Below are 21,713 nucleotides of genomic sequence, written 5' to 3'. Positions count from 1 at the left end.
CGGGGAGGTAGATTATCAAGATAGATTGTTCAGGAAGAATTGTACACAAAGGTGATGAAGGTCGTCACCCTGCTGGAAAAGTGGTGTTGCAAGGTAAATGTGATCTTAAAAGACTGAAGTTCAGAGTGGAAGGATTTGCAAAAAAGGATCACAAATTGATGTGGTGAGAGTCACACATTGTGAAACAGTCACTGATATAAATTGACTGAATGTAGAGCTGCTTGCAACTTGCAATTGCTGGGCATTTAAGAATATGTATACCATTGTCTCTGCTAGAAGACGCTTAAGCCAAAGACCAATCAATCATTATGTCTACTAGAAGACGCCCCTCGAATTCAAGTTGATGTTGCCGTGCAATAGAATCCAAGCAGCTTCTTGCTATTAATAAAGAAAGCATTGGTAGAAGAGTAGGAGGTAGGAAAATAGACTATTGAATATTGGTACCGAAGAAATGCGGTCTTGCATGAGGTTGATAATGCCATTGTTTTTCTCTAGTAGACGTTATTTGCTCTGATATTTAGTGTTATATATGAAAGAGGGAAGATTTCAACATAGGTGTGGTGGTGGTTTAGAAATAGCGCTACCGGAGTCATTGACCGCCCGCGCACGGACAATCCTTGAGTCGGTCGTGCCGTGAACTTTTATCTCCAAAACTTCCAAGAACATTTTTTTATCGCAGGACCTCAATAAGTCGAACTCACAACTCACAACTTGAGCCATGGATGTCCACCGTTGTCGATTCGTTCCTTACCCTCCCTCGACAATCAATGCGCTCGCTTTTTCCCATTCCCATATCGAAGAGGACCAGAAAACTGCCCCTCCAAGGCTTGCAGTGGGGCGCGCAAATGGAGATATTGAAATATGGAATCCGCTAGATGGTTCATGGCTGCAGGAGACGGTGATACGCGGGGGAGAAGACAGGAGCATTGATGGGCTTGTATGGACGCAGGACCCGAATGAGGAGGTACATGGGATCACAATCATTGGAAAGTCGAGGCTTTTCAGCATTGGATATACTACAACGGTTACGGAGTGGGATCTGGAGAAGGGAAAGCCTCTACGCCAAGCAAGTGGGAACCATGGGGAGATTTGGTGTCTTGCTGCTCAGCCAGCTCTTGCGCCAGTCAAGGATGAAGCAGATGGAGCCCCAACAGGTCCATGGCCAGGACAACGTCTTATTGCGGGCTGCACAGATGGAGCGCTGGTGTTGTACTCCACCAAGGATGAGGACCTTCAATTACAAAAGCTTCTGACTAGGCCTTCTTCTAAAAAAGCCAAGATTATCAGTGTCACTTTTCAGAATCGAAACACTGTCGTCGCAGGCTGCTCTGACAGCACAATTCGCATATACGATATTCGATATGGTACAATGTTGAGGAGTATGACATTGGGTGTTGGACCTACAGGAGGGCCAAAGGAGATACTCATCTGGTCTATTAAGGCTCTGCCGGACGGAACAATTGTATCTGGCGACTCTACTGGAGAGCTGAGAATATGGGATGGCAAAACCTACACGTTTATGCAGAGGGTAAAGAGCCACAAACAGGACATCCTCAGTCTGGCAACGAGCTCTGATGGTACAACAATCGTCAGCGGTGGTATGGATAGGAGGACTGTAGTATACAAGCAGATTGGGAAAGGAAGGATGCGATGGGCGGAAGTTTCGCACAGGAGATATCATAACCATGATGTGAAGACGATGGCAAGTTTCGAAGGCAAGGGAATAAGCTGTGTGGTATCTGGAGGTATAATTCTATTCTTGATAATATTTAGCTAAGTTCTAACAGCTGACTAGGTCCCGATGCTTCTCCTACCGTCTTGCCTCTCAGTCAGTTTGGATTTGAGAACCAAAGGGCGCTACCATTCCTTCCTCAGGAATCCCCGATCCAAGGTGTACCAAGGAAAAGGCTCATGATGAGCTGGTGGAATAGAGAAGTGCAGATTTGGCGTCTTACGAAACTGTCAAAACCCCAGCCCGAAACCGAAGATTCCGATGAAGAACCAACAACCCAAAATCGCAAATTAGTAGCCAAGATTCTGATCAGGGGCGAAGCAAACATCACATCTGCATCCATGAACGTGGATGGCAGTCTCCTGGCTGTTTCTACCGCTTCAGATATCAAAATCTTTCAACTTAACCCGAAGAGAGCAGAGGAAGGCGAGGGACTTAGGATTTCCAAAGTCACTGTCCCGTCATCATTCTCATTCAGAGCACGACTTATTCAATTCTCACCCGATGGAAAATGGCTCTTAATTGTCCGACCAGATAGTAACGTCACGGTAGCACGAATCACTCCAGGCAGCTCTTCCACGTCATCTACTATCCACCCTCGACTCTCAAGACTAAGCCGCATAGACCGACGAATCGAAAAATTTGTCCTCCTAGGCGGTCTTGGCAGCTATGAAAGAACAATCACCCAAACTGCATTTTCCTCAGATAGCAGGATTATAGCGGTCAGCGACCTAGCTGGTTACATCGATACCTTCGTTCTAGCTGGCGACGAAGACCTCACGCTCGACGAGACTAACTCAGATTCAGACGCCGCGTCATCATCAGATTCCTCCATCTCCGACTCAGATTCTGATGATGAAGAAGAAGCAAAACCAAAGCCCATCTTCGGCCAACATTGGACACGCAATCCCCTCGCCTCTTCCCTCCCCCAACTCCGATCCACACCAGTCATCCTCTCTTTCCGCCCCTCAGCGTCAGCACACAGTAGTCTCCCTCCAACAAACATCGCATCCCCACACCCCACAAGGAACAACCCGCATCCCATTTCCCACGAGCTCCCAGCAGGCGAAGACCGCCTTTTAATCACAACCGCCACATCCGACGTGTTCGAATTCGAAGTCCTGAAAGGCGGGCTCAGTGCCTGGTCACGCCGTAATCCTTCCAATGTCTTCCCAGAGGAGTTCAGGAACACGTTGGATCTAGCGCGGGGATGTGTTTGGGATATTTCCGAATCCAAAGAACGGGTTTGGATCTGGGGTGTTAGTTGGTTGTGGATGTTTGATTTATCACGGGATCTACCTGCTCCTAGCAGCGAGGAGGTAAACGGTGAAGAGAAGGACAGTAAGCTTATTGGCAAGAAACGCAAACGCAAGGCTGCCGGTGGCACAATCCCGGACTCGAAACTTGGCACTGGTATCTCTCGTAAGATGCAGAAGATTGTGCATGAAGAGGTTGACGAGAGCCATGCATTAGTCAAGGAAGTCTCAGATGACGACGAGGAAGACGAATCTTCCACGGCTCTCGAGCGCTTGCGGAGAGAGAACAGCTCCAAGAGCGATGGGGAGGGCAAAGCAGCTTTCTGGCATACGAGTAAATATAGGCCGATATTGGGCATGGTGCTCATTGGGGAGGAAGGGGAAGCTGGGCCGGAAGTTGCACTTGTGGAGCGGCCGATCTGGGAGGCTGATTTACCGCCGCGGTATTATGGGGATCAGGAGTGGGAGAAGAGTGGTGTTGAGCTCTGATTATACGGTGGATGTGAATATATTATGGTGAATTTGATGGCATGGCGTGGCGTTCATTGGTAATGCTCGCGAGCTGTGGGTTGGTAAAAGTTCTGCAAATTGGTATATACATGTATACATCATGGCGAGTTCGAAATGAGATACTCCCATGCAATATACACATCATACCATCTTCGTCTTCGTACTCAACATCTGCAACGCGCCTCTTTAATCACCCATCACCTCTTTCCTGCCTCATATGGCAAATAAAAACTATCCACGCTGGCCTGCCAGCTTGCTACATAGGTATAGAGGGTGAATACCTACGGTCCAACTAAGCCATCACGACAGATTCATCTTCGCAAGCTCATGTTCATATACACATAGTAGAAGGTCCAGCAGACAACTCTCCCAGAAGGCGTGTTTCGGATTCCTCATATGCGAGATACAAGCAACCCATAATATAAGAAAATGTTCCTGCTTGCTCGAGTCCTAGTAGAATGGGAATGCATACTAGTTAGTAGTAGGCGACGTGAATGCGGATGTAGATGTAAATGTAAATATAAATGAGGTGAAGAAAGAAATCTTAAATCCCAATCGTACCAACTATTTGTGATATGGTGTTCTGGCACTAGAATAGAATAGAATGGAATACATATTTTGGGTTTTGGGTTTCGAGACATGTTTTATCTTACTTATCTAGTGTATTGTATGCATAACTCTCGATTCTACGACTTGGCTTAGACTAGACCTAGACTGAAATTTCTTTTTTAGTATATAATTATGATATGCGCTTTATAAGTAAAGAAACCTCTTCTTATTGATGTGCTAATCTCTTTATATATCTTAGTAAAAAGCGAAATCTCAGTTCTGCAGCTATGATAGATTAGTAGTTTATTCGTCACTTGATTAATACATACATCGTATATAACTAGCCAACTGGAAGTTATTTATACGCAGGAAAGACAGTGATGGCTGTTTCGTAAGTTTGCTTTTATTTTAAGAGAACGGGGCTGGGTATTTTAAGATATCTGTATCTTACTATAATGGAGGCAATGAATGCAAGCTAGGTATTTCCTAATGAAATCTTATAGGGGTATCAGGTTAATCTATACGCGCGTTTGATCACTTGACCCGTGATGGTATATTATATTTCCTAGTCTCACTAGGATAGATAGAAAAGAAAAGGAGAAAGATGTGTCTTAAATAGTGCTTGTAGAGGAGTGAAGAAGCTACTTTAATGAATTATTTGAGTAAGAAGTAGTAGTAGTAAGAGGAAGCATAGTAGATGGGCGGATATATTGTGCACGTGTTTGTTATGGTATATATATACTTGTACTGTACTATTTGGCACTTGAGCAAAAGGGATGGAAATATAGGGTGATTCAGGTGGGAGTTTGAAGTCCGACTTATCAGAGAGGAGAAAAGAAAAGAAGTTCTATATGTGGATGAGCCCAGTATGTGGACAAGGAAGGCGAGGCGGCTCATCGCATCGGTTTATCTCATCTCTCTCAGCCTCGCGCTTGCCCCACATTCGGAGGCTCGCTTATGAGAGGTGGTGATTGGTTCCATCGAGTAAACAGGAGATCGTGCGTAGGCTTGGCATCGCTTGATGATGTTGCCAGTGGAGTGGAGTGGAGGTGGAGTGGAGGGGGAGTGGATATCGAATCTCGCTTTGAGCGGAGAAGGATGGGTTGGGATTTTGCGGTGAGCCAGAGCAGTTTGAAAATTGAAGGATGATGTGATGAAAATGATGAAGTGGTGTCCCCTTTGTAAAATTTACTTTTAATTACTTCCTGTGACAGGAGATGATTATCAAGCTAAAAATAAACTTCTTCCTTGCGTCCTTCTTTCCTTCCTTCCTTTCTCGTACTCCGTACCTATCTTGCCAAGAATAAACGTGCACCACTACTCCGTACTCCGTACTGTACCGTACCACCCCTCTGGTTTGCGCTGTGCAGGCGCAGGCTGTTTCTGATTTCACTGCACTGCACCAAGCTTTTGTGTTTCTGTTTGATCGCCTGCTTATCTGTGCTTGATTTGAGATGTGACGTCTATGTTTGCGATGTTTCTCGCTTGACTTAAAGAGGGGGGTCTCGAGAGGTGGAGTTTGAGATGTGATTTGATGCGGGAGTGACGCGTGGTGTGTTCATGCCAGAGCACGGAGGTAGTACGCGTCCTTTTGGGAGATCAATTTGGGAAGGGAGGGATGGAGACTCTGGAAAGGAGATGGTGAGGAAAAGTAAACTTTGTACGAAAGTACTTTAGATGGGGGAAAAGTATATTTGAGATTTAGCATCTTGGCTTTTCGTCGTCGTCGTCGTCGTCCTCTAGTACCTCTAGTATCTCTACGAGGAAGATTGATTGACGGTGATGTACGAGTAGATGGGACGAATCTTCCTTCGCGTAAGTAACTCGGTATAGTATAGTACTAGAATCCCGACTAGACGGCAGGATTGCGTAGTTTGCCACTGTTGGTAAGACCAGAACTGTCAGATCTAAGTACTCGCGTCAGGACTCAGGAGGCAAAGATCGGTCAAGTTAGTGGGCAACTGTTTTGAGCCTCACGGCTGTGAGGTATTCCGGAGAGCTCGATCGTCTTGGGATTTACTGGGTAGATTCGCGACCCCATAATAGAGGTCCACACGTGACCATCTTTGTATCTCTCCCCTCCGGCTGCGCGAATCAGGCAGCGATGGCTGCGTAATAGTACCTTACAGTACAGTACGTTGCATGCATGCTTCTAGTCACGAATGGGGAATCAATCGTCAAGCTTGTCCTTCTTGTCTCTTTTTTTTTCGTCCCATGTTCTGCTGTATCCGTAGACGACGACGTTGATGAACCCCTCATCCATCCACTCTTCTACTCCTTAGCACCGAGTACTTGGGAGTAGTTAGAAGAAGAAATGGGCCTCTTTGAATACTCCGTACCTACTACCTACACGCAATTTCCCAATTCCAACCTTTCATTAGTAATGTATAGCAAACACCGGAGCAAGGTCAAGGATGCAACCAATCAAAGCTCGTACATTGCAATCCGAGATCCACTCTTAAACCTCACCCTGACTCCTGAGGCAGCACTGCAAAGAGTCGTCGTCAGCTCTTCCACGCATGGCTGCAAGGGCTTCAAACCGAGCCAATCAGCATCTCATATACCAGGCCGTCAAGGCTGCACCGCGCAGGCCTCCCGACTCGCTGCGAGTGACTTGGGCTTTTGGTGCCGGTGGCTGCAAGAAGCAAGTACCTTCGTACCCGGGTATCCTGTACGGGATAGTGGGTAGTCCTTCCTTCAGTGCGTCCAACACACGCGTCCAACTGCTTGATTGCCAGCTTGCCTGCCGGTGCTATTGCCATCGGGGCGGCCTCTTACGCAGCAGCTCACTCACTTCCCCCCCTCCGACAATAATAATTCAACTGCAACCTCGTCGTCGTCGTCGTCAATAATACTTTCAACACTTCACACTACACCATACTACCACCAACACTACATTCACATTCACTATCACTATAGGGCTGGCCGAGAGGATAATAGGCTGCTGCTCCCCTCTCTCTCCTTCAGCCACCCTTCCGATCTATTCCTGTGCCTAAACCACTAAGCGAGGGGGACGATTGCGACGACTGGCCTGGGCTGTGCACCGACACGCAACACTACCCTCTTTCACCTCCAGATCCTCTCTCCCTCTCTACACTCTTCACACCAGTATATCGCAGAACTATCAATTCAATATAGGACGGATACAAGTCCACGAGCGGTGCGAACATTGGGATAAGGAGGACTCGTTCGACTCCCTCGACATCTTCCTCGCGTACGACGAGATGGCCGACCCGAATGGCATCGGGTCACCGCAGAACGGCGGGGACTATGACGAGCGATGGGCGAAAGATCTACGGGTGCAATTCGAGGGTTTATTACGCACGAAACGACTGAACGAACTCGATCAATCGCGAACCTCATCTCCGTCACCTCGAGAACGAGCGTCGTCAAACAATCTTCGAGCTTCACCTCAAGCATCTTCTTCTCTCAAACCACCACCATCACCAGGCTACCGGCCATCATCGTCCAGTGGCCAAGGGCATGCGTCCGCCACAACACCTCCTTCATATGCGTCGTTACGAACATTACCAAAGGTCCCTTCACCTCCAGCCGATGCGCAATCGCAAAAGTTCCGCAACTTGATGATCTCTCTAGCACTAACACCCACGAAATACGAAAACCCAGGATTATTAGACGAAGCGTTACAGGTCATTCCATTGGATAGAATATATGGCGAGGCTGAAGAGGAAAGCCAAGTGCTCCAAGCACAGGCAGAGAGTATGGGAGATGGCAGACGACCCGAATGGGGGTATCAAGACTGTGTTATCCGCGCATTACTAAGGTATGTCGCATTACTCTCACTTGATTGTTGGGCGATTTCTAACTACAAATTAGATGGTTCAAGCGATCGTTCTTCTCATGGGTCAACAACCCCCCATGCTCGGTCTGTCTATCACCAACAATTGCGCAAGGAATGACACCTCCAACGGACGACGAGAGAGCATATGGTGCGCTTCGAGTCGAATTATATAGATGTTCTGCTGGTGATTGTGGATCTTATGAAAGATTTCCACGCTACGGCGATGTGTGGCGACTTCTACAAACACGAAAGGGACGATGTGGAGAATGGGCCAATGTCTTCAGCATGCTGTGTCGAGCAGTTGGTGGTCGTGTAAGATGGGTATGGAATGCTGAAGATCATGTTTGGACGGAGGTTTACTCGGAGATGCAAAAACGATGGATTCATGTCGACGCTTGCGAAGAGGCATGGGACAACCCCCGACTATATTCTGATGGATGGGGAAAGAAAATGTCCTATTGCATTGCATTCTCCATCGATGGTGCGACAGATGTCACCCGACGCTACGTTCGCAAGAGCTCGCAAGCTCTCGAACGCAACAGGTGTCCAGAAGAGGTGATGCTCTACATCACCAACGAGATCCGCAGCCTTCGACGATCGAACATGGCAAAGGATCAACGCTTCCAGTTGGAAAAAGAGGACTCGAGAGAAGACGAAGAATTGAGAGGCTACTTTGTTTCATCAATTACTCGATCCGTCGTATCCAACCTCGGAGAACCATCAATGACCTCAAACGCTCACCGTCCTCGAACATCGGAAGACCAGAAGCTGCCTATTGAGCAGCCTGCCGGTAGACAGAGTGGCGCTCAGGAGTGGGTCAATGCGAGAGGAGAGGGTCAACGTCGCCAACAACACTCAAGAGATCCCTCGCAACGCGGACACTGAACGATAACTCGATAAATTTATCAACACTATATACCCACCCAAAGAAGTCGAGCCGGACCAAGTAGACTACCCTCGAACCAGCTACCATGGTAACGCCATTGCGACCTAAAGCGCCGAGACGGAACGACTGGTCCAGTACCACTCCCTTTACGGTCGAGGAAAACTACACCAAGGCATGCAACTCAAATGCTATCTAATACCCTTCTACGATTTGAAAAACACCTATACCCATTATCCAGGGACTTATCCACCGCCTGTATTTATGGGCCTGTACGCTATATTGCATCACACAGCTGCATCACGGGATTTACTTTGTCATAGGCGTCATTGGTTCTCACACATCATAATTTTATTTGTCAGGTCGGCGGAACATATCGCTGTTGCCTCGGAAGGGTTCCGGGGCGGGCATTACAGCTGGCGTTTTGGGTTGTGAGTGAGGGCAAAGAAATCCTCGTTATTTTTAAGTGTTATATTTGCATGAAGGGTTGGATGGAGGAGGGGAAGCACGTAACGCATTTGAAGGTGTTCTGGATTGCGGACGGTACCGGATGATAACCATGTGTGATGAGATGATTGGTTCATATGGGGGATTGAATGGATTGAATATATATCAAGAAAGATAGCAGAGGAATAGAGAAGAGAGCAGCTTGCCTGTTTGAATTCTATGAATGAATATTTCAGACTATGTTGATTGATTGATCTTGTGAATTGAATGGTGCTTGAAGATGAAGCTGAATCGGATAAATGCTGTGCCGTTTGTTTCTATCTCATTTTAGGCACCTCATAGGGCTGGCTAGCAATGACTACCGGTACGGATAACTGGCATTTTAGATATAACTGACCTGGAGTTCTAATGCCTTTACAAGGCAAAGGCTATATGTAATCACGTGCCAAGGACGGCGGTAACGACAATCAACGACACTTCTTCCTTTATTTAAAAGGCCTTTTTCCTCGAAAGTAGAATCTGACAGTATCTATATACAACCTCCACCTGATGATAACCACCAAAACCTCTTTATCGGGCCGAACCGTAAGTTAGTTCATTTTAACCTCTAGGTAGGTATTTATCGAAGAAAGATAAAATTTGCAGGGGTTCTCAAGCGGTGAACCAGAAGACCTCCACCACATCCCTCTTCTGAATACAACAATTGCATTCCCAGTCACATGCACAAATACAAACACACATACAGATATAACGACATACAGCTATATGTAACATATAGCAACATTGCGCCTCATCTCAAAATACTCTCACAAGCCTACCTACGCAACCAACAACATGACGCTTGTCAGCAGCCCCCAGACGACTCTCCGAAAGATGCAAATACAGATGCAGAGTTTCCTACCACCTCTCAATTTCATCACAGTGCATTATACGTATTTCATCTGCACATGTCTCCTTGCCTCCATCATATTCTACTTGTGCTCGGACGATCCAGCCTACAGTATCTCGTACACGGATTCGCTCTTCCTGGTCGTATCCGCTATGACAGAAGCGGGGCTCAACACGGTGAATCTGAGCACGATGAGTACAGCACAGCAGGTGCTGCTGTGGGTGTTGATCTTGATGGGGAGTGCGGTTTTTGTTAGTGTGGGCACGGTGTTTACGCGCAAGAGGGTGTTTGAGCAACGCTTCAGGCATATTGTGAAGACGCAGAAAGAGGAGCGCAGGGAGAGGAGGAGAAGTTTGAGTTTGGGCAGGGATGGAGAGGGGGAGGGGGAGGTTGGCAAGAGGTTGAGGGGCTTGAGAGGGGAGGATGAGCATGTTGATAGGAAGGAGTTTGAAAGTAGGCATTCGGGGCCACGTGATCCCACGCCCGGGCTTCCCAGTACTGGTCCAGCTGCTGGAGGTATCAAACTTCAGCAGATGGACCGTGGGGAGAGGGATGAGGAGGCGGTTCTTGATGAGGATGCGCGTGCGGATCTAGAGGGGTCGCACAGTCCGGTATCGTTAACATCCACGCCCCACGTCCACATCCAAGACGAGCATCACCATCACCGCGTCCTATCTTTCGTGGGCGTAGGCGCGCATCCAAATCCACGTCCCAGTTCCTCGGCCTACACACACTCCTTTCACATACATGCTGCGCCATCCAACGCGGATGGTGCACGTGAAGGGCTTTCGCATCGCCAACCCTACCTCTCGGCGAAAGAAAAAGAGCTCGATGCCGGCACGGAATCTGGAGAAGGAGCACAAGCCGGGTTAGATACCTCACAGTATCCGGATTATCTGACAAGACATACGACGGGTCGCAACGCGCAGTTTTATGGGCTGAGCAGGGCGGAGAGGGAGCATTTAGGGGGTGTGGAGTATAGAGCTATTACGCTGTTGGCGTATGTGGTGCCGATTTATTTCGTGATGTGGCAGGTTCTGGGGTGTGTCGGGTTGGGGGCTTATATGGCGTACAATAAAGCGGAGGTGGCGAGGGGGAATGGGATTAATCCTTGGTATGTATAATGTTTCTCTCTTTCCGTTTTGTTGATAAAGGAGGGGAAAATTATGGGGAAAAGATGGGTGCTAATTGACGAGGATAGGTGGCTAGGTATCTTCAACGGGGCTTCTGCGTTTAACAATTCAGGCATGAGTTTGTTGGATGCTAATATGGTATGTCTTCCTCCTAGTTTGAGCAAGGGTTGCAACTAGTGCTAATGGTGAGGATTGGGGATAGATACCGTTTCAATCCGCGACGTACCCGCTGATCACTATGGGGCTGTTGATTTTGGCGGGTAATACTGCGTAAGTTCTGAGAAAGTAGGTGTAGTATGGTATGAGATGCTAACCAGAACAGATACCCCCTTTTCCTCCGCCTAATCCTCTGGTGTATGCTCAAACTCCTCTGTCTCATCTACCCGTCCCCAGAAATGCACTCCGAACACAAAGCCACGCTACGCTTCGTCCTCAAATACCCTCGACGCGTCTACACGAACCTCTTCCCCTCGGCCCAAACCTGGTGGTTACTCTTCATGGTTGTTGTTTTAAACGGCATCGACTGGGCTGCTTTCGAACTCCTGAATATCGGAAACAGCGCCGTGGATGTTATCCCACCCCACTTCAGAGTCCTGGATGGCCTGTTCCAAGCTCTGGCTGTGAGGAGCGGCGGCTTTTATATCATTAGTATCCCGAGTCTCCGGATCGGGCTGCAGGTTTTATATGTCATCATGATGTACATCTCTGTCTACCCCGTCGTCATCACCATGCGGCATTCCAACGTCTACGAAGAACGCTCCCTCGGAATCTACGCCGAAGATTCCCATTCCCATTCTCCCTCCGACCTTGAGCTCGGTCCCTCGCACCCCAAGTCCGGCACGTTATTCAGAAGATTCAAACGCACACTATCCAACATCCAGACCCCCCTCCCCCCCACAACGACAACAGCCGGCACGCAATTCATCCGCCTCCAACTGCGCTCGCAGCTCTCGCACGACCTCTGGTGGCTCGTCCTGGCCCTGCTCTTCATAACCTGCATCGAAGTATCGAACTTCGAGCGCGATCCCGTCACGTATTCCGTGTTCAATATCGCGTTCGAGGTCGTGAGCGCGTATGGATGTGTGGGTATTAGTCCGGGACTGCCGACTCAGGCGTATAGCTTTAGTGGAGGCTGGCATAAGGCTAGTAAGCTGATTCTTTGCGCGGTTATGATTCGGGGGAGACATAGGGGATTGCCGGTTGCGCTTGATAGGGCGGTGAGACTGCCGGGTGGGGAGGGGGGCGAGGAGGAGAGGGGGGTTTAAGGAAGAGGGTGGGGTGTAGATGGGGGGTTACTGGTGGGGTTGTTGCGAGGTTTGGGGAAGGAGGGGAGGGTGGAGGTGCTTGCGATGTTGAGAGGAGGTGGTAGATGAATGTCTGAAAGGTTTAGTATAATGGACAATCATGGTCTTTTTGCCAGAAGGGAATAGTTGCGCAACTAAAATCTTATAGATAAACGTCAAGGTTGGATAGGTCAACTAGATATATTATGGAGGGAACAACACAACCGCGAGCTCTAGGCTAGGATCTGACAAAGTTTTCATCGTATTAAAATCATATATATAAAACTATGGTATACTCATTTGATGTGGTTTTAAGATACAGAAGAAGCCCCTTGTGTTGCAGCTTCGCTTCAGCCCCGATCCACGTGACTCACGCACGTCTATAGCCCCCCACAATATGCCGTCTAATTGCTAACTCTATATCTTTCTTCCAACTCCCTTCCACTGGGAGATTCCAACTGAACCAGATACTTTTGGGCTAAAATAAATAAAAAGTTCTATACGCCTTGACGCTAAGGTAGAGTACCTAGGTACTTTGAAGTTAGTCGAGTAACATGTGAAGCTAAGGCATGCCCTAGCCGCCGATGTTTAAGCGGATACTATAAAAGCTCCAGAGATTGCCCAGGGTATATACATATCATTCTCCTGTATAGTCTATCTATATACTCTTCTTTATTAAAATATCGGCCAAGTACGTGATATGAGCAGGGGCTAGGGCGCTAGTGGGCATATAGCGTACAACTTCATAGACAGATTAGGGGTAGAGACTTTCTTACTTCTATCCCTAGAACAAGGCTGTTCACCTTCACGTCTATTTGCGGCAATATTACTACCTTAAACATCAGTATGGCCGTATCCTCCCAGTTACTTCCCGCACTTGCTATAACCACGCTTCTGGTCACCATTTCCATCTTCATCATGCGACGTCTCGGCACCGTTCTAGTTCCACAGCCTGCGAATGAGCCAAATCCCCTGAGCGTGGCAAGCTACCCCCAAGACCTGCTGAGCAAAGCCCTAGCATCCGCCTTGTCAGACGCTGTCATCTTCCCGTGCGACGAAGTTGCTTTTAGGAAATCGATGGATTCTTATTGGGCGCAGCAGGAGTGTGAAGTGATCCCATCATGCGTCGTCCAGCCCCGCGATGCGCAGCAGCTCTCGACTGCTGTCAAAATCCTCAAACGCGAGTTTGATGGACGAGAAGAGGGAAAGAAAGACGCAACTGGATATGGTGAAGAAAAGCCGGCTGGTTTATTTGCGATTCGGGGGGGTGGCCACTCTCCAATTCCCGGTGCCGCCACTGTCGAGGGGGGGTCCTTATCGATCTCAGTCTACTGAAAGAGGTGACACCATCTGAGGACGGCTCAAGTGTAGTCATTGGAGCTGGCGCCAAATGGATGGATGTCTCTAGAGTCTTGGATGAGCGAGGACTTGCTGTTGTTGGCGGTCGGAACTCCGCTGTCGGTGTTGGGGGTTTGACTCTAGGCGGTGGTCTCTCCTTTTTCTCGCCCCGTTTCGGCCTAGTCTGCTCGAACGTCACTAGTTACGAACTCGTTCTTGCATCTGGCGCTACCACTACTGCTTCCGCATCGAGTAATCCTGATCTTTGGCGCGCTCTCAAAGGGGGGTCCAGTAACTTCGGTATTGTGACGAGTTTCACAGCTCGCAGTTTTCCCTGTAATATGGTTTGGGGCGGGTTTCTCTATATGCCATCTTTCCAGGCTACTAAGACTCTTGCAGCTTTTCACGAATGCATCAACAGAGCCGGAGTAAGCATCGACAACAATGCTGCTGGGCCTATTGCATGCTTTTCCTACGTTCAACAGCTTGGTATTCAAGCTGTCTCCGTGAATCTAGTCTATACCGCACCTCAACCGCACGAGAAAAAATGGCCTCTCTACTGGCGGAACTCTCCCTTCAGACCCCTCTGGCGCTTCTGGAGCACCTGTAAGATCCGCACTCTAACCAGCGCAACCGACGAAATGAACTCCCTCAACCCACCCGGTAGGCGCCAGCTATTTGCTACCACTACCATCAAAAACGATCTCGCGACTATCACCCAAGCCCACACAGCCTACCAAGACGCCATTGCTTCCTTGCGCCACGTCAATATCAAAGGCCTGGTATGGACGCTCGTGCTCCAACCGCTCGTGCCAGACTGGATACAAAAAGGCGATGCCAACCCCCTCGGCCTGCACGACTGCACCGACAATCTCGTCATGGTAAGCTTCACTGTCAACTGGAACGAAGCTCACAACGACGACTTTGTTAAAACAACAACGCGGCGTACCGTTGAGCACATTGAGACGATAGCCGCAGCTAACAAGACTGGCCATCGTTGGCGGTACTTGAATTACTGCGCGGAGTGGCAGAAGCCGTTTGAGGGCTATGGTGAGGAGAATTGGCGCTTTTTGAGGGAGGTGAGTGGGAAATATGATCCCGATGGGTTGTTTCAGAAAGGTTGTCTAGGCGGATTCAAGTTGAGTATAGAGAATGGCGAGGCTTGAAGTATAGTTGCAAATGAAACAGTATATTGTTTTCTTATAAAGATCAGGCCTTTGGTTGTAGAACATTTCGAGAGGAGCTTTTTTCTACGCGTTACGTATTCTTTTTTTCTAACTACTCAAAGTAAAGTAAGAAGCAGACATTTATAATGCGGTACCGTATATAACAATTTCTTTCTCTATGTTATCTTTTATTTCTTTACATCAATTATATCCCTTAATCCTACCTACCTTAGGTAGTAGTCAAGCGCAGCCGAGATGGCTTTCTTAGCGCCGGAGTTGCCTTTACAGTGCAGAGAATCGTGACGCATCGTATTCTTTTTACATAATAAATCCTACCGTATATAAACACTACAAACTCTCTCAATCTTCTATCAATACTCACACCACCCTAGCTTTATATCGTTTATCCCCTTATATCTCAATCATGGCATCTCAAACCCACCCCAGGCTCGGATGGATAGGTACTGTACCAATAGTCTAATCCCATGAGTCATGACTACTCTTTGAGACGCATATGAAAACTAATCAGAGACATTAGGACTCGGCTCCATGGGTCTAGCCATGGCTACAAACCTGCAGAAACATCTCAAAGCAAATTCCGCAGCACCTCTGCATTTCACAAATCGAACACTGTCACGTGGTGCACCTTTAGAAAAGTTGGGAGGCGTGCCTATTGCTAGTGTTAGCGAGGTGCTTAAAGGGTCAGATATTATATTTTTATCAGTAAGTATAGGCAGACACCTAGTATTTTATCGTTTAAACCTCTACAGCCCACTGACTCTTTGTGGTGGACGTACTGTAGCTCAGTGACGACGCAGCTCTCCAAAGCATTGTATCGCAAATCCTCACACCCCCTTCTGGATCCTTAGCAGGGAAAATTATCGTGGATACAACGACTGTGCATCCTGATACCACTTCGTCTATCGCAAGTACACTTACAGAGGCTGGAGCTCTATTCGTAGCTGGTAAATCCCCCACTCTACTCCACTCCACCCCACTCCTCTACTCAGCTCAATCGTTTTCGTTCGCCCGCTGATGATTATGGTAAACCAAAGCACCCGTCTTCGGCGCCTCCCCCGTAGCAGCTACGGGCCAACTGCTATTCATCGTCGCCGGTCCTCAAAAGGCACTTGATGCAATCAAACCGTTTCTGAAAGGTGTGATGGGCAGGGGTGTTATTGAGCTAGGAGAAGATGCGTCCAAAGCAAGCTTGATGAAGACATCGGGGTAAGCATCTGAATACATTTACAGCTCCACATGTACGCAACAGAGGCTAAAATTCTTTTCTCGAATAGGAACTTTATCACCGCGGCTATGATGGAGATGATCTCAGAAGCCCACGTATTTGCAGAGAAAACGGGGCTAGGGAGCGAGAATATGGAGATGTTGATTAAGGAGAATTACGGGGAGTTGGCGTATACTATGAGCAAGAGACTTACGACTGGAGCTTATTGTCCACCGAAGGGAGAGAGTCCGTGGAGTGATCTCGGGTTGGGGATCAAGGATGTGGGAATTGGGATTAGTTGCGCGGAAAAGGCAGGGACGCGGTTGAAGGTTGGGGAGGTGGCGCTGGGGCATTTGAAAGAGGCAAGTGTGTGGGCGGAGGAAGAGGGGGTGGGGAGGAAGTTGGATTCTAGTAGTATGTTTGGGGTTATTAGACGGGATGCTGGGTTGGAGTTTCAGACGGAGGGGGTTAAGGAGAGGGATTCTTGAGTGGGAGTTGAGGGTGGTTGGATTGGTACGTTGAGTGTTCTATGGAAAGGTTCCTGCTGATTCTCTCGCAGTTGGAAGATCGAAGTATTCTAAAACATAGATAAAGTGATATTATGAAAGAACGTAAAAGGAATAAGAACATCTTTTTTTTTCCTATTCCCCACAAACGGCTGGTAAGCCCCTGAATGGTGAATATGTTGCGCAAAGAATCCAGCGATTCACTAGAAGCAATGAGAAGTCGTATAACAGTCTCAGATTCAATAACCCAGATTCTCAACCTATTTAAGAAAGAAAATACTGCTTCTTCTTCAAGTTACATCCCACAATCAACACACATTTATGTCAAGATGGCCGGACGCAGTTTGCGGCCCCGAAACAGTGACAAAGATGAGGACAAGAGCGAAACCGGTCCTGCTAGCAGTCTACAGCCAAAATCTACTCAGCCTCTCACCTTGCAAAAGAAGAACGAAAAAGAAAAAGCTCTTTCGCGACGACCACCAAACCCATTCATCCCCGCCTCCAGTGCGGGAACCAGGAGCCGACCAGCGAAGAAGCCTTCAATCTCCGATGCGAAAGTAGCTCACGACGACGGCGACGACGATGCCTCAAGCTCCGAGCTCTCCGAACCACCACCATCTCCAACACCACTCTTCCCCAACCTCACAACGAAGAAAAGCGGTAATGCGCCAGATGCAGCAAAGTCTGTACCAGCAAAGGGCGAGGCAGTGAAGCCAAAGGCGAAAGCCCCGGTGAAAGAAGGTCCAGCTAAGACTCAAGCACATGGAGCAGCCAAGCCGAAAGTAAAAGCACCAGCGAAGCCCAAAGCCCCAGCACAACCACAAGCAGCCAAATCAAAGGTGGCGGCCCCTAAAAAACAGCCCGCAGCGCCGAAGCGTCAACCCCAAGCCGCAAAACCGACCGTGAAGGGCAAGGCACCGGCTAAGGAACTTGCAGCAAAGACACAACCACGTGCAGCTACTTCAGCAGACAAAAAGGGCAAAGGGAAAGGGAAAGCAGCACAAGAATCAGAGAACGGGCAAGCTGAAGATGATGTCAACGGTTCAGATGAGCAAGACGAGCTGCCTCATGAGCCGGAGCAAGGCGAACCTCCTCAGCAGGAACGACGACCAAGAACACTGCTGTCCAACTCGCCAATGCTCACGCGCAATCCGGGCTCGCAAGAACCACCCGCAAGCCATTGCTCTACCCCGCCGCTCTGTCTTGCTCCGCTTCCCTCCGCTTCAACATTCCCCTCTATCTCGCCCCCCGGTTCACCATCACGCGAGCACGCACACGAGCATGGAAAATTGGCAGCGGGTGTCTTGATGCATTTGAGTAGCGACGATTACAAGCATGGTCTGCTTCCCACTCCAAACCTTTGGTCGCCGAGTGAGAATAATCCGAGATGTCCGCGCTGTGTGCAGTTGATTGATGGAGGTATCAGGCGTGAGGATATCATGTGTTTCGGGGGACCGCCGTGCATGGAGTGTGAGGGTTGGGGCATGGGTGGGGAGGAGTGTCGGGTTGGGGCGCATGGGGTGGGTGATGAGGGGGTAGGGGAGAGGGCTAAGAAGAGGGTTAAGGTTGTGTGAATGGGGTTGGAGGTAGAGGTGGGGGCGGAGGTGAAGGTGAAGGAAATGCTGATGTTCGTATATGGAGGGGCCCTTTGGGGTAGAGATGAATTGTGGTTGGGATATGTCCAGACTGGATATGTCTCTAATTTGAGCATGGGTTGAGATCTTGGGGTTTCGAGAAGGACCTATCTGCGTTAGCGTGCATGAGATTGAGACACGCAGAAAAGTAATAATGAATTTAAAGAGATCATGGTACACATATCATGGGCTTATAAATGATTGGTGCTAATTGTTTTATAGTTTGCGCGATGCTTTTCCTATAGGGAGTTGTCTTCTGGTAAAAATACATGGAGGCGTGGTCAGATGGCTTGCCCCTATTTTTAGCCGACTCTCAAGATCTCACAACCCGATTTTAAACTAATTACATTGCAGCTGTCTACACAGGCGCAGATTACTACGAATATCTGCTTCTCAAATATCCATATCCAAGCCTCTCCATTCTGGATCTACTTGTCAAATAACACGTGACATTGTATCTAGTTTCATATTCCTGCACAGGCTTCGCGCTAAAATGCGGGCATGTTTATGTTCCAAGAGATCGTATCGGCGGCCTCAAAAAGCAAAGCAATAATGGCCAAGCCATTAATTTCCTCCACGTTCCTCTCTTTCCCAAAACTACTACTATGGAGTCTTCCTTTGCTGTTTATTCTGATCTACACTTACCTCGGCGGTGGACCAGGCCTCAAATTCAGCACACTCGTTTCTTTCATCTCGCCGGTTGAGCAAGCTGTCACCTCCACGGTTCCCACGAAGCATGGTTCATCTTTCTCTCCAGACTATAGCCTACGGGTTACTGAACAGCCATTTACGCTATCATGCATCACAAAAGATAAAGTTATTTTGGTTAATGGTACCTCACCGGGGCCTGGACTTCGACTGACTGAGGGGAATATCTACTGGATAAGGGTCTTTAATGATATGAACGATAAGAATTTGACAATGGCACTTGATTCTGTTTGGGCTGAAAACAACTCAATGACTAATATCTGCGTAGCATTGGCATGGACTGAGCATGGCAGCTTCGCCATTCAGTGATGGGACCCCAGGCGCATCACAATGGCCCATCCCACCAAATCACTACTTTGATTACGAGTTGGATATTGTTTCTGGAACTGCAGGAACTTACTTCTATCATTCTCATGTTGGCTTTCAGGCTGTCACAGCCGCAGGGCCCCTGATTGTCGAAGAAGCTGGGAAGCCGCCGTTTAAGTATGATGAGGACAGAATCATCGCCTTATCAGATGTTTTCGATAAATCAGACTCGGATATCGAAGAAGGTCTGATTGGGAACCCTTTTCAATGGAGTGGAGAGACAGCCAACATCCTCGTCAATGGCCAAGGGCAACTTCATGGCAGTACCACATCAGCGAACTGTGAACTCGCTACGATCAACGTTGAGCCGGAGAAGACTTACCGCTTTAGGTTCATTGGGGGCACTGCTCTTTCCTTTGTATCCCTTGCGTTTGAAGATCATGAGATGACCCTAATTGAGGCGGATGGGAATTACGTGAAGCCGATTGATATTTCCTATCTCCAGATTGGAAGTGGCCAAAGATTCAGTGTGCTCGTCAAAACGAAACGACGAAGTGACCTGTCAAAGTCCCAATTCTTCCTGCAGGTGGAGACTCGAGACCGGCCATCTCTCACACGCTCCTACGCAGTTTTAGAATACCAACTCGCCAATTCAAAACGAACACCACGCCCAAAGCCATCATCTCTTACGCTACCAACCGGAGTACCACCCCTCACGCTTCCTGCAAACACTTTCGGATGGCTTGACTACAAGCTCCTAGCCCTCACTCCGAATCCAGACTTTCCTAAGACCTCCGAAGTGACTCGCCGAATCACCGTCCGCACGCATCAGATCATAGGCAACGGCTCAATAATGTGGGCTCAAGACGACAGCCCGTGGATAGAATCCTTCCCCCGCGAACCCTACCTCGTCTCCCTATACAAGAACGACAACATGGAATTCCCCTCTCTCGACCGCGCAACCGCCCATGAGGGCATCGATCCCATCACTCGAGTCTTCCCTGCCGCGATCGGCGAAGTTATTGAGATTATTATCCAAAACACTGGCTCAGATGTTGGGAGCGTCGATGTGCACCCTTTCCACGCCCACGGTGCACATTACTATGACCTTGGCTCTGGAAACGGCACGTATGATCCGGTGGCTAATGAAGAGCTTATTGGGGGGTTGAGTTTGGCGCAACGGGATACGACGATGTTGTATAAATACGCCGAGAAAACAACGCCGGGAATTGATATGGGATGGCGCGCGTGGCGGTTGCGCGTTACGGAGCCGGGGGTGTGGATGATTCATTGTCATATTTTGCAGCATATGGTTATGGGTAAGCCTTTTCAATCCTGTTCCTTTCGTTTCCTTGAAGCAATTCATCTCTTGCAGTCCCTGCATCTGCAGCTAGAGCTTGGAGTTTAATGCCTTGTTCTTTTCTTTTTCTTTATTCTTGTTGATAGAATCTAACATTTGTTACAGGGATGCAAACCGTATGGGTAATGGGCAATGAAACAGAGGTATTAAATGTTCCCCTGGAGCATATTCAGGGGTATCTGGACTACGGCGGCAGCGTTAACGGCAACGATACGCATAATCCGCACGTCGTACATTTTGCCGGTGGCGATGCTTGAGAAGTCCTTATTTTTTGTAGATATAGAGCCTCGAATATTTATGATCCATTTAGAAAAGTGATAATAATGGAAGAATAATAAAAGAGAGCTAGCTGGCTAGATACCGGAGAATTCGTGTTTTTAGCAAGAAATAATCAAGCAAATTCCCTCTCCATACTTACAAAAACATAGACCTGTCCATATATGCTGCAAATGCAACTCCTGAGCCTTTCCTGTGAAAGACCTTGACACAGTTCCGGATTCAGATAAAAGTTCTATCTATATATAAAGTTGGTATTTCAGTCTAGCGCTCGTCTCTTAGCAACTCTATAATGTCCTTAAAAGTACTGTACATAATCGATTGACGAAGTTTCAAGGAAATGGAACTAAGCCCCAATTTTTACGTAGCAATCTAGAAGTTGGAATCAAAACAAACAGGATGAAAAAGATCGAAAGGGGGATGAATCACGTGTTTATCTAAATAAGTTTCAGTGCAAAGAATAGTATAAGAGGTCGCGATACGTACTACGATATGGATCTATTATACTATTTCGGCCCTATATAAGTGAGGATATATTATATTAGTGTAATACAGGATTTTCTGTAATTTACTAATATAGTAAATAATATGGTATATATTGCCAAACTATTCTCTGCACTGATAGATTTTCAGTTTGAGCAATACCCCCGCACAGTGACTAGAAATTAATAACTCTATGTCTATGTCTAAATAACAGATATTGACTTGTC

General features: G+C 48.0%; 6 protein-coding genes across 6 annotated transcripts; all 6 read left to right on the top strand.

Annotated features, from left to right (window-relative positions):
* Window positions 1-718: 718 nt before the first annotated feature.
* On the top strand, window positions 719-3,477 carry utp4 (U3 small nucleolar RNA-associated protein; the record flags this gene model as incomplete). The annotated part of the gene is made up of 2 exons (XM_031150151.1): window positions 719-1,745; window positions 1,796-3,477. The coding sequence occupies 2 exons, from the start codon at window positions 719-721 to the stop codon at window positions 3,475-3,477; spliced, it is 2,709 nt and encodes a 902-aa protein (XP_031006804.1).
* Window positions 3,478-6,430: 2,953 nt separating this feature from the next.
* Window positions 6,431-8,734, top strand: PNG1 (the record flags this gene model as incomplete). Its single annotated transcript, XM_031150150.1, has 3 exons — window positions 6,431-6,718; window positions 7,167-7,831; window positions 7,885-8,734. 3 exons carry the CDS (start codon window positions 6,431-6,433, stop codon window positions 8,732-8,734), a joined length of 1,803 nt encoding a protein of 600 aa, XP_031006805.1.
* Window positions 8,735-10,013: 1,279 nt separating this feature from the next.
* TRK1 (High-affinity potassium transport protein) lies at window positions 10,014-12,466 on the top strand (the record flags this gene model as incomplete). The annotated part of the gene is made up of 4 exons (XM_031150149.1): window positions 10,014-11,182; window positions 11,270-11,339; window positions 11,404-11,471; window positions 11,524-12,466. 4 exons carry the CDS (start codon window positions 10,014-10,016, stop codon window positions 12,464-12,466), a joined length of 2,250 nt encoding a protein of 749 aa, XP_031006811.1.
* An 864-nt stretch (window positions 12,467-13,330) lies between these two features.
* sol5_2 (Bifunctional solanapyrone synthase) lies at window positions 13,331-14,988 on the top strand (the record flags this gene model as incomplete). The annotated part of the gene is given in 2 exon segments (XM_031150148.1): window positions 13,331-13,794; window positions 13,812-14,988. The coding sequence occupies 2 exon segments, from the start codon at window positions 13,331-13,333 to the stop codon at window positions 14,986-14,988; spliced, it is 1,641 nt and encodes a 546-aa protein (XP_031006812.1).
* Window positions 14,989-15,412: 424 nt separating this feature from the next.
* Window positions 15,413-16,701, top strand: yfjR_1 (putative oxidoreductase; the record flags this gene model as incomplete). The annotated part of the gene is made up of 5 exons (XM_031150147.1): window positions 15,413-15,449; window positions 15,527-15,711; window positions 15,791-15,953; window positions 16,044-16,215; window positions 16,284-16,701. The coding sequence occupies 5 exons, from the start codon at window positions 15,413-15,415 to the stop codon at window positions 16,699-16,701; spliced, it is 975 nt and encodes a 324-aa protein (XP_031006819.1).
* A 2,204-nt stretch (window positions 16,702-18,905) lies between these two features.
* aurL2_0 (Multicopper oxidase) lies at window positions 18,906-20,984 on the top strand (the record flags this gene model as incomplete). Its single annotated transcript, XM_031150146.1, has 3 exons — window positions 18,906-19,289; window positions 19,330-20,686; window positions 20,833-20,984. The coding sequence occupies 3 exons, from the start codon at window positions 18,906-18,908 to the stop codon at window positions 20,982-20,984; spliced, it is 1,893 nt and encodes a 630-aa protein (XP_031006820.1).
* Between the last annotated feature and the right edge of the window lie 729 nt (window positions 20,985-21,713).

The sequence above is a fragment of the Lachnellula hyalina genome, assembly GCF_007821495.1.
Source record: "Lachnellula hyalina strain CBS 185.66 chromosome Unknown contig00038, whole genome shotgun sequence".
Lineage (NCBI taxonomy): Eukaryota > Fungi > Ascomycota > Leotiomycetes > Helotiales > Lachnaceae > Lachnellula > Lachnellula hyalina.
Note: the sequence above shows the minus strand (reverse complement) of the source record. Positions and strands in the feature narration are given on the sequence as shown.